Below are 12,484 nucleotides of genomic sequence, written 5' to 3'. Positions count from 1 at the left end.
CAGATGAAGGTTTTTTTTTAGAGGTATTCAAAGGAGTAGCTCTGTTGTTTAGGAAACAAAAGGGTCAATCACACAACAAAGGATAAAAATGATCAAATGCCTAGCCAGAGGCTAAAATACATGCATGGGAAAGAGTGACAGATTGTATATTAGCAGGAAATTTGATCTGGAAATCAGTTGAAGGCTTTAAAAAAAGCTGATGTGATTTAAAAAAATATTTGTGGTGTATTTGATCTTTCAGTTCAAGATATGCACAATATAGCTACTTAATGGAAATTAGAGAAAGGTATTTTGCAACAAAAGTATTTCACATTTATTTGCTGTTATTTTTTTTTTAAAAAAATCCTCTTTGCATTAGTTGGTGCCTTTTAGTCACACTATCAGAAAATAGCAGTTTTATCTTTAGATATCCTCATAATTTTCAGATTATGTACCTTTATAACACCTAATTATATTTTCATTTTTGAAAAAAAGGATCAAATTGCAAAATTAAATAAAAGGTCTTCTTAAGAATTTGTCAGTTGGGAAAGTCAGCTTGATTTGGAGAACCTCTATGATTCAGTAAATAAATATTTCCTTATTTAGTGACCTCACAACGATTTTTAATTTCACTTTGTTGTAGTACATGATATTCTGGTTTAATGCAATCCATTTTTTATATTCATGCAATTTCAAAATATATAATCTTCAACTATTTCAAGTCTGCAAAATTTTATAGCTGCCATTTATTGTTTTAATCTAATAACAAAGCATAAATATGTATGATTTTATTATCACAAACCATGAAAAATTCCTTAACGAATAAGCTGGTTTATATCTGGGTAGTATTTTCCAAAGGATTTCAAATGCCTTGGTTTTCCAGTGCAAATGACAAAACAAAACTTGGCATTAAATGAAGACTATAAATCTTGATGGTCACAAAACTCAAATGTTATTGATGTACTTGTAAAATGTCCATCATTATGACAAAGAAGGTAGAGAGAGAATCTGTTGCAATAACTCATGAGCCTCAGTGGTAAATAATCAATGTCACAAGCTGATTTTAGCTGCACCTTTAATTTCCCTACCTCTTGTAGGAATAAATGGCATTACTTTATCTATATGGTATAAGCAGTGAAGAATTAGATGTTTTAATGTTCTCTACTGTTTTTAATTTTTTTACTGCTTTTATTGTTTTAAAATGTTTTTTATTTTTTTTCTAGTAATACATGTTTTGAATTGTAAGTTGCCCAGAATCATTTACTGAGATGGGCAGCTATAGAAATCAAGTAAATAAATAATAAAATAAAATAAAATGACATAAAGTAACCTTCCCCAATCTGATGCCTCTTTATGTGTGCATCTGAAATTCCAGGCATCTCCAGCAGAACTTCTTGTCCAAGTCAACTTGTCAGACATTAAGTTAGAAAAGATTGTTTTAGGACTTAATTCAAAGGTAGAGCAATTCATGGTTCAGTTGCTTCTTAAACAAATATGTTCATGTTATAAGCACATCTGAACTTTCATCAGAAATATGTGACGGATAACAATTGGGTTATTTTGGTGGTGCCACACAATGAAACCTTTAGACCTTTTTCTTCCCCTTTACTTTGAACCAATAGGTTCAAATGTAGAATGGCCAGTATCTCACTTGACTAATGCTTGGTTCTATATTTGCAGCTATGTCTTCTTATCTTTATATTCTTAAATCCGAACTTCCTGGCGCTATTGCAGGACTTCTGAATGGAGACCATAGTGGGTAAGGAGATATTTAAAATTATTCCATGAGGGGAAATACAGTCATTTCCTTTGCATGCCTCTGGAAAAAAAAAGATAGATGGGAATTTGCAGATGTCCACACCTGTGCTTACCAGTTTGCAGTCTGAATGTGATCTGTTCTTCACAAGTGTAATTCCTTGCTGACTTAGTCCATAGTGATTAATAGGAGCCTGCAAGTTATAGCTTGCTGTCAGCATCTTTTATATCTGCAACTCTTATAAAAATATTTTGTTCTTATTTGTGCCAAATGAGGAATTCTTGGAGTGAGCTTGCAAATTCAGCAGGACTATGTGACAACAATTTTTCCCAAACTGGACTGTTTCAGGCTGAAAATAGATGATTAGATGTGTTCATCTTTCCACCTGCATATTTTAAAAAGTCCTTGTACATTAGGAAATCAGGGTAATAAGGCAAGAAGCATAGCTAACGTGTCACTTTTTATATTTCAGTAGACAAGCATTGAAACATGCATATATTCTTTGAAGTAGTATGGCTATTACATTCCTCCCAACTTAGGGTCTTCCATATAGTTCGAGCAAAGATTCCAGAATTCTTACTGGTAAAACTATCTGAAGAATAGATTGGGTCTAATAGTTATATAAACTGAGGTTGAAATATATTGAAAACCTTTTTCTGGGGCTACATCGAGTGCTTTTTCCATTACCTTGCTCTTCCTGTTCAGCTGGACAGAATTCCATTGTTTCCCTTTCTGATTGGAAAATTCAATTTTCTAACTCAAGGTCTGATGTATGCAAGTCTTATTTAATTGTCTTTTAGATCAACTGTGGAACTTTATGTAAAAGAAACCAATAGATTCTTTTTTTCTTGTAGAAACAGCCCCAAGTTGTATTTCTGTTTTCCTTACTGCTGGCTTCACAAGGTGACCTTATCCCATACATTTCACACAGAGAGAATTTGACATGAATATTTTTCCCTTTGCAAAATAAAATACTACCAAAATGAAACCTAATTTCTATTGGATTTTGTCACTTGCCAAAGGAATCACACTAGGCATAAAACATAAGAACTGAACCTGTGCTTCAGCTTGAACCTTTTAAATTACTCTTTTCATTTTACCGCATTAACCTTTTTTAAAATCATCTAAGCAAAATTTTTAAATATTTTTGCTTTTGATGAGTAGTTCCTAGTGTTGCCTTCAGGAATTGTTCCAGTTTCATATTTATTTAAAATTCTTCCAATTTGGCTGTGTAGCTATGTTCACTATATCTTTACTATTAACTCAAAATCAAACACACACACACAGAAGAACACATATATAAACACACATATAGTGCGGCTTAGTTTTCTGACAAAAATGTTCCAATGTTGCTCTTGTTTTGAATAAGCTGCCTTTGTTCCTGCTTGTACAATTAAATATCTTAAGGCTATCATTTGGTTACTTTTCTAGTGTTCTGGTTTCATGAATTTGAACTTTTAACATTAAAAATATACTTTTTGAATGGTAAGTCAATTAAAAATATTTTAGGTTTCTTTTTTAAAGGCAACAGCAGCAGAAGTATTTTCATTGTCCGTCCTTGGACTGAGAGAACTAATACTATGTGATGACTCCCTATTCATGAGAAGGCAAGGCCATGAAAGGGTTCCTTCCCATTTTCCTGGAAGAAGCATCAGAATTAACCTTCTCAACCCTCCTCCACCCCAAACTCTGAAAAAAGAAATAAAAGAGTGAATGATTATACAGTCTACCACAAGAAAGTAATTATCTCCTCTCCTTGCCACATAGCAAACAGAACCAAAAGATTCCCAAGATTGGGAAAACTAGGCAATGCAAGGTCCTGCATCTCTCTAGTGAATGCAATCAAATGTCACCAGCACTTCACAGATAAAATGGAAGACACCATGTTTTTTATTACTTGTATTTGTATTACTGTTAGCTGCCCAGAGTTATATGTCACAAAATAGGAGGCCATATATATTAATCAGTCAATCAATCAAATAGATAAGCAACCTCTAAGAGGTGAGCAGGTGATTCTAATATCAGTAGTCCTTCAAGAATTATGGATATGCTGTTCCAGCACAACCAGATCCCTTTCTCATTAGGGCAGTAGAAACAGCAGCAAAGTTGCTGGGTGATGGCCTGAACTGAACAAAAAGGAAGCTCAAAACTGTCAGTTTAATACCATTACTGTAGATACCCTTTACAGCAACTCAGCAACTGATACAGCAACTCAGCTCTACCACAGAAGAGACTGAGACAGTAGCAACAGCAATAGTTGCATAGTGCTTTACGGCTCTCTCTAACAGTTTACAGAGTCAGCATATTGCCCCCAACAACCTAGGTCCTCATTTTACCAAACTCGGAAAGATAGAAGGCTAAGTCAACCTTGAGCTGGTCAGGATTGAAGTGCTGGCTGTAGGCAGAATTAGTTTGCAATACTGCATTCTAACCACTGCATCATCATGGCTCAGTATGAAGTGGCAGCTTACTCCAGCAACCAGAAAGGCTACAACAGATTCTTTTATGCCTCTAGAAGAGAATATATGTAATTCAGGATTGAACTGTAGAGTCCTTAGTGGTCTCTCAGCATGGTTATTTCCTTGCAGATGTGTCATTACCTAACTAGGTAGCATCATCAATGCAAGTGACCATGGGGTTTGCTGTTTTGCTGTTGTTTATATATAGTAGCTTGCCTTGCCAGTTTTGTGAGGATATGGCTTCTTCCTTGGTTTTCCTGGATTAGAGTATTATTTTCTGTCTGATAGTTATTTGGTATTGATCTTTGCTTATCTGAATAGTGGCTGCTGGAGAGAATGTGTTCTAGTCTTTTTGTTTCCTTCCTAGGTTTTTTATTGTCTCTTTTGAATAATATGAATTTCTTCTATTGGCTCTCAGAGGTCAGGTGAGCACATCAGGGCCAACTGTTTCCTGTTCTAGGGACAAAGGTGTGAGGAGAAAGTGAGCTACCTCAAAATAGAAGCCAGATGTAGAGGAAAATGCTGGACTTACTCAACCAATTCTTAACAGAGAAATTAAAAAGAAGAGTGTGACAAGACAAAAAGGCCCTCCCCAAATACTGTTAAGAAAGAAAGGGACTATTTGTTGGTGAGATAATACATGAATCCCAGCTCCACTTCAATGAGAAATTCCAGCATCCTCCTCTTACCCTTGTAACATCGTTACATTACAGGGATGAAGAGGGGAGAGAAAGCCAAAACCTTAGGATAAAACAATGGAAGTGGAGAATACAAATGACAATACAGCTCAAGCAGTGGTTTCTATAAGCACAGGAGCAACATTAGCCTACTTGTTAAATGATCAGAAAGGACTCCATGGCTCTGGGGATTATGAGTAAAGTTTAAGCGTACCATAAGAATGTCAAGATGAAAATATCCCTGTGCAGGTGTACCAACTCTGCTGGGCAAGGCAGCAAATAGGCACAACATTATCTACTACCTAATCAATGCCCAACCTGCTATATATAGTATTTTTCTTTGAGATAAGAGTCCCATTGTTACAGTTCTTTGATAACATATTATCAGAGAGCAAGGAAGGCAGCACTAAATTTTGTTTTTTATTCTGAACTCTAAATTATATCTTCCAATGGATTTAAGGATTCCAATCTTCCAATGGATTTAAGGTGTGAGATTTCCCAGATATTGAGGATGAGCAAGTAATGATTTTGACTCCAGGCTGGTGGTAGTGAGAGATGAACTTAGATGATGTTTAGATCTCTGCAGAAGACCTGATAATGAAAGTAGCATCAGTGAGTTTGCTTATAATTAGGTCTTTTGTTTTATAGACAGATCCTTATTTTTCAGAGGAAATTCTCAAGCCTTAGCAGCCACGTATTGGCAGGATTCTGAGTCTTCCTTAAGTAGATTTAAAGAAAGGGGAAACTGTTTATGTTACAGAAAACATAGTACCTGGATATGCTTATTTTAGTGTCCAACTTATTCCCATGTTGATTAAGGTGGTTTCTTAACCATCTTACTAATAAAATGTTAATGCACAAAGGAGCTTGACTATTTTCATGATGAAGGAAGAATATGTAGATGTTATGTGGTTGTAATTTTGGAAACTGTCATCCTCCCAGGCTCCAAGAAGCCTGTTACAGAGGAATTAACTTTAAAGAAAATCTAAATAAATTGTAAAAAGTGTTAGCATTCATGTTCAATTCATCCTAGGAAAGATATTTTTTTTCATTCAAAGAACACAATATCAGGTGTAGCAATTTGCAAGGGATTATGGCTAAAAAATTCATGCACACAGAAATGGATTACTGATTCCAGTAATAATTCTTTCTTTATCATGAAAAGGAATAGCCAGCTCCCCTGTGTGCATCAATGGAAAACAATACTCCTGTGGCCTTAACTTTAACCAAGGAGAGCAGGGGAACCAGAAGCATTATTGGTGAGAGGGAATCTTGCATTTTTCCCACCATGGCAACTGTTTTAAGAATACTCATAATGTGCTCTTGCAGTTCCATTGGCTCACAAATATTTGGGACCTCAGGCAAAAAGCATACATACAGATTTATATAGAATAAGAACTGAAGTCTAAATATTAGCCCATCTGACATTTTCAACAGAATGTGCCAAGTCTGCTGAAGACATCTGGCTGTGCCAAAAGTTATACACTGAAGAATAAACTCTTTATTGGAGAATCGTCTATACCAGTTGGCCTGAATAGCCAAAGAAAATGTTTTGGAGACATGGTGTTGAAATCCTTGTAAAGAAAAAGAACTATCACCGAAACAGATTAAAAAATGTTCATGGCTCATTCTTTAAGCATATAGGATAAATATATTAGATGCCATGTATATAGGATCTAATATAATTGAACAGAATAATTGTATATTAAATTATCATATCAGTCCATCATTGTTTTAGAGGGAATCTTTTTTTATTATTTATGGACAGTTTTTAGAGAGAGTTTGAGAGCATAGTTCTAACCTTGAGAGTTGCTACCTTCTCTGATTATACTGTTTTTTTTCCATAACAAATATTTTTAAATTGCTGTATAAGCAAGAAGCATCTTTCTTGCTTTTGTCAACATCAGCCAAAGACTTAAGTGCTGATAGGGCAGAATTCCCAATTGCCTAAATAACATTTTAAAAAGAGATTCTTGTTCCCATGAGCTTTATATTTCCTTAAATTAATCTGTGATGGAGCAGAACTTTCACATATACCTTTTTGCAATGGATTTTTAAAATAAAAGAAATGCTTATAAGTGAAAAACAGATAGTTGCATGCCAAATCAAGGAAGGAAAGAAAATGTTTGGTTTCAAGGTGGTAGGAGATATGTGATGTGTTATTTTCTAAGAAATTTGGAGACCTCTATTTTAATAATATTCTTGTTAATACACCACCTCACGTAGGAGATATTTTATCCCTGCTCCACTGTGTGCGTAAAATACCTTCTGCTCCAAAAGATCATGCTTGCAATCAAATGTGGGCTCTTAATTTGAATTGGTTAAGCAACATTTCTGTGCCAAGAACACGTTTTGAGAGCATGCTGAGGGCCCACTCACAAAATGGCTATCATAGGATATCTCCCTATTCATAAAAGTAGAGTTTCACAAAATGAAAGAGACAAATTAGCTATTTGGGGTGCTCCTTATTATCCAAATGTTTTAGTGAGCTCCAAAGCAATTACTGCAAATAAATATGTTGCACGAAATTTACAGCATCCCAGTTTCTTATTTATTTGCTTTTTTACTAAACTACTTTTTAAGGTGGAAAAGAGGCTGATAGGCATCCAGGGAAAGGATTTCTCAGGGACTGACATTATCAAAAATTGATAGCAAGAATTTTCTAATGTTTGTCTGTCTGTCTGTCAGCTTAGGAATAACACAAGCACATACCTCTCGCCTCTTTATATTATTTTGTTTGGTATTCTTGAAAACTCAGATGCTTCATACTGCTTTATAAAACATAAACTAGCTTGATAAATACGTCTTAATATGGATTTTAATGTTTATCCTCTATACAATCTCAGTATGTAGGTGAAGACATATTGAAACTGTTTGCATTATATCTTCTACTAGTTCTTGGTATCTTGATGGAAGATTACTGCTGCTGATTACCTCAGTTTGTATCATCTTCCCTCTAGCACTTCTTCCTAAAATTGGTGAGTAATTTTAAAGAGGATATTCCTATTGTGTAATTTACTGTTGGCAGCCAACTTTTCTTTCTAATAGCAGCTTGATTGAGAGACGTCAGAGAGGCTCTTAATATGAGTTTAAATAAATTAATGAAAGATTGAGCAGGGTAGATTTATTTGCAACTTAGTCTGCCTTCCAGACTAGTTAACCTATTAGTTAGATTGCCCAGTATTTTGTCTGCTCTACTAAAATAAAACATTTACAGAAAAACATTAAAGAACTGCATTTACTTATTGTATGTCATTACTGGTAGACCAGTTCTAATTCAATGCTGTAAAGCTACATAAATGGTCTGTGACAGGCAAGTAGGAATGTTTTTGATGGAGATTTAAGCCCCAGACACCAAACTCTATAATGAAAAACATACTACAATGTGAAATTCTTTTAACCTTATACCAGGATCACTTTCTTTATAAATTGTCTCTTATTTTTACTGTTATTTTACAGGCTTTCTTGGCTACACAAGTAGTTTATCATTTTTCTTTATGGTGTACTTTGCTCTTGTGGTAAGTAAAAAGAATCCAGATCATAGCTTATATTTTCTTTTTATTTTGATCGATTTCAGAATTCCTTTGAAACAGATGTCTGTCTTTAAAAAATTTGTCTTTAAAACCAAAGTATTCCTTCTCCTGTCTTTTACATGCAGTGTATGTGTGTGTAGGTAAGTTTTTTGGCTTAAAAAATCAGGAATATGAAAAAAACACCATTGTTAATATTTTTGGACTGTAAAATGCAGTACAGTGTATTTGTTTTTGCTGACAGGGCAATGAAAAATATTAGTCTGCGTGGGATGGAATTTTTCATCCTTACTTCAAACCACCATTTACTGCAACTTGCGCAGAAGAAAATATAATCTTTTCCAAATAAATTGAATTTACGTGTTAGTTTAAGAGCACAAAGCACAAAAAGCAGCAGAACTCTTCTGAGAAATTTAACATCCATATTAATATATCAAGGTCTTATTCTTTCAGACTGAAAGAAACACTTTCTTCCTAGTCTGTCTCTGTGTCAAATAGGTCATTCAGTGCTGATGTTTACATTCATCGCTTCTTTTGTGATCTATGGAAAACAGTAAGGGTGTGCATTTGGTTTAGATTTACTTCTACTGTGATTTCTGCAATAGTAAAGAATATGTAGAAATGGATACATTCCAGGATAGGTTTAGAAATGAATTATCTTCAAAACCAACATCTCTATGTGTATTCAAGCAATTGATATGTTTTAAAAGTTCCAGCATATGCTGGCAACAACTGTGCAATCTATATCTTGGAGGTATTTATTTATTTAATCAAATTTATATACCACCCATCTCATTTAAGTGACTCAGGGCGGTTCACAAATAAAAACCATGAAAAGTGATATAGTTCAAAACAGTATTAAAAACAGAGTTAAAGAGATAAGAGTTACAGAGATTAAAAAAAAATAAAAAGGCAGAGGGAATGCCCTTAAGACACCAACCACCCCCATGGAATACATACCATTCTTAGACCCCCATACCAGTTGGCAGAGCCTGATCTTGATGCTGTTCTGGAAGCGTGGGAGAATAGGTCTTACCTGACCTCTGGGGGCAAGATGTTCCATAGGGTATGGGCCACAACAGAGAAGACTCTTTTCCTTGGCCCTGCCAGCCAAAACTTTTTAGTGTTAGGGGCTTTGGGGATAGGACATATTTATACACATTGGCCAAGTTGAGAGACGGTCTCTTGAGTTGGTGTATCATTGCCTCTTGCTAGGTTTGTGGCATCACGCTCTTCCTTAAGGAAGAGTTCACTATCTTTTACATCCAATCCCTTGTTCCCTATCTCACCACCTAGATCTCATTCCACACAGAACTCCAATTCCTCAGAATTCACAGGTTCAGAAAAATCTCCGATGATCTCACAAGGTATGACCACTATCATCTCATGAGATTTTGTGCATCAGATTTCGGAATATGAATAAATGCAAGCAAGTATATTGGCAAAATGCCTAACAAAAAGGTCAGCTGGTAAAAAAAAAATCTTGAACCCAATTTGAGAACGTATATTGGAGGTAGGGAAGGAGGAGAAAATAGAAACTTTATAATACGTTATATTATAGGGAATAATTTTAATTAGAAGAACATTGAGATGTAAAAAAAAATCACTGTCTTCCTTTTTTGTCACTGTTCCCCTTTTCTTAGGCTATTTTAATGTGGCCCACTACATGAACCCACTACATATGCTGTCAAAATTACAGATACTTCCATAATTCAGAAAGGTTGCTGATCCTTGGGTGCAAAAAAGTACCTTCTATTCAATTGAAAAGGGAATCCGTAAACCCTAAGAGCTAAATCCACAGATATGCTCACATGGTCTCTGGAGGAGAGTGAATAAGGACTAGTGAATTGTTCTTCTGCTCCCTTTCCCTTCCACTATCATATATATTCAGGAGTACCATTGCACCTATGTTCCTTCTTGGTAGGTTGTCCCCCATTATTCTGTGATACTGTCCTTCCAAAGCAAGCAACTCTGAAAGAAATTATTACCCCCCCCCTCTTTTCTTTGGGTAGTTAACCCATGGGCCTGGGTAAGATTACTTTACTACTTAACTGTTAGTAAGAGGTTATCGCTGTACCTATTTATCTTCCTTTGAGTGCAAAGATTGGCTTTCAATGGCTCATGTTAATCACTAGAGTAATAATTGAGTGCCATGCATGCTGATGCTGTTTTAATTTTCAGTCACATTGATGTGTAAAGAAAACTGGGAGAGGGCATCAAATAGGTACAAGTAAAACCAGAATAGAGTGATAATAATTATTTATATATGTGTGAATTTATATATTTCATTATGCTCACATCACCCCTATTTTATTTTAAATGGTTGCTCTTTGACCTAGGATAGATTGATGGAAGAAAACATTAAAGCAAATGAAATAGCAATAACAGCCATGCTTAAACATTATTATTCCCTCTCTGCCTTCCACCTGAGTAGGCATGCTTTGCTGAAGTTCGGTGCTTTCCCTGTAGAATAATAAGCAGTGCCCCTTGACTCTCTTGTCTTGTGTTGACTTGCAGGCAGACCTTACTTTTCCTGTGTTTTTAAGAAGATAAAAATCACATAAAGGCTGTCCTGCAAAAATGCCATCCAGAGTGCAAGACAACAAGTCCATTAAGGAGTTGAACTATAGGATAAAAATCAGACTTCAAAGCTGTCAAAATCTCTCCCTAAGGGCAGCATCTTTCAAGATCTCCAAAATATTTTTGCCAAGTCTAGGAGATGATAATCTTCTGCAAGCTCAGCAACCTTCTGTGAGCTAAATTGCCATTCATTAATACTTACTTGGGCTTACCTGCATCCAGTATGTCTCAGTTCCTTGGCAGGTCCAGTGACAGATCACTTATTCACCATCCTGTCTGTTGTAAAAGGATTTTAACCAGATAGTCTGGGAGGGAGATGGCCGTGTACATTGTATCTAAATGATGTCTTCACCATAGTTATTTTTGTTGTAACACACATTTTACTTGATTCTGGTTTGTTTGCCGAGTTCTGTTCCCAAGTAAAAGTCCCAGTTATTTAATGATTTTGCGTGAGCTTGATAATACTAGAACTATATGTTCTCTCAGTGCCCAACTGATGACCAATCAGGGATTATTCAAAACAATTATTCTCTGCATTTAGTAGGAAATAAATCTCACTAGTTGTTGTCACTAAGGATTGTTTTTATTGTGGTTTGGTATTTTGCTCTTCTGGTCAGTTGGATTTTAATACGTTGCTTTTGGGTTGTAAGCAGTCCAGAATCTTTGGAAATCTGATGGAGAATATAATATATTTATTTATTTATTTATTTATTTATGAGACTTATATACTGCTTTAAGTGCAAGCACTCTCTAAGCGGTGTACACCAGTAAGCAATGTATATATATATATATTTACACTGCCCCCAACAATCTGGGTCCTCATTTTACCTACCCCGGAAGGATGGAAGGCTGAGTCAACCTTGAGCCGGTGAGATTTGAACCGCTGACCTGCTGAACACAGTCAGCTAAAGTGGCCTGTAGTACTGCACTCTAACTGCTGCACCACCTCGGTTCATATAATAAAATAAAATATATAGTCAAAATATGCCAATAAATTTTTTTGAAGAACTTAAGAGTGAAGAATATTAAGACAAGCAACAAAAATATTTAAATGAATTTCAAAGAAGTAAATAATCAGAGAAATTGTTTGGCCATTGAATAACAGTGGCATTTAGGAAGTGGAGGAAATTACCATGGATTGTATGAATTCTTCATCCCTGTTTTCACTTCTGAAGATGCAGGCCAGATACTGTGTCTGAACTGCATTTTTCAGGAAAGGGATGGGTAAACTACGCAAGGTAACAAGAGATAAATGTAATTGACAAATTAAAAACAAATAAATCCTTGGCTCCAGATGGTATCTGTCAGGAGGCTGTTTAAAAATTAAAATGTGAAATTGCAAGTTTTTTGATAGAAATGGGCAATTTTTCTTTAAGAAAAGCATTTGCTCCCAAAGACAGGAAGAAAGCCAACAAGACTCCAAACATAGAAAATCATAGTCAAGTGAGCTTATTCATTCCAGGTAAAATAGTAAAAAGCATTTACCAAAGAAAAATAATTTAT

General features: G+C 35.3%; 1 protein-coding gene across 4 annotated transcripts in view; it reads left to right on the top strand.

Moving 5' to 3' along the window:
• The window catches only part of SLC38A6 (solute carrier family 38 member 6), a 42,880-nt gene that overhangs the window by 16,557 nt on the left and 13,839 nt on the right, over positions 1-12,484 (top strand). For all 4 annotated transcript variants that reach the window (XM_039319493.1, XM_039319492.1, XM_039319495.1 and 1 more), the window contains 3 exons: positions 1,660-1,738; positions 7,767-7,849; positions 8,331-8,389. In XM_039319493.1, coding sequence (XP_039175427.1) covers positions 1,660-1,738; positions 7,767-7,849; positions 8,331-8,389 — 221 coding nt within the window. The remainder of the gene's footprint in view (positions 1-1,659; positions 1,739-7,766; positions 7,850-8,330; positions 8,390-12,484) is intronic.

This window comes from Crotalus tigris, unplaced genomic scaffold (genome assembly GCF_016545835.1).
Source record: "Crotalus tigris isolate CLP2741 ecotype Arizona unplaced genomic scaffold, ASM1654583v1 scf7180000023598.3388751, whole genome shotgun sequence".
Taxonomy (NCBI): domain Eukaryota; kingdom Metazoa; phylum Chordata; class Lepidosauria; order Squamata; family Viperidae; genus Crotalus; species Crotalus tigris.
The sequence above is the reverse complement of the archived record's forward strand: the minus strand, read 5'-3'. Positions and strand labels throughout refer to the sequence as shown.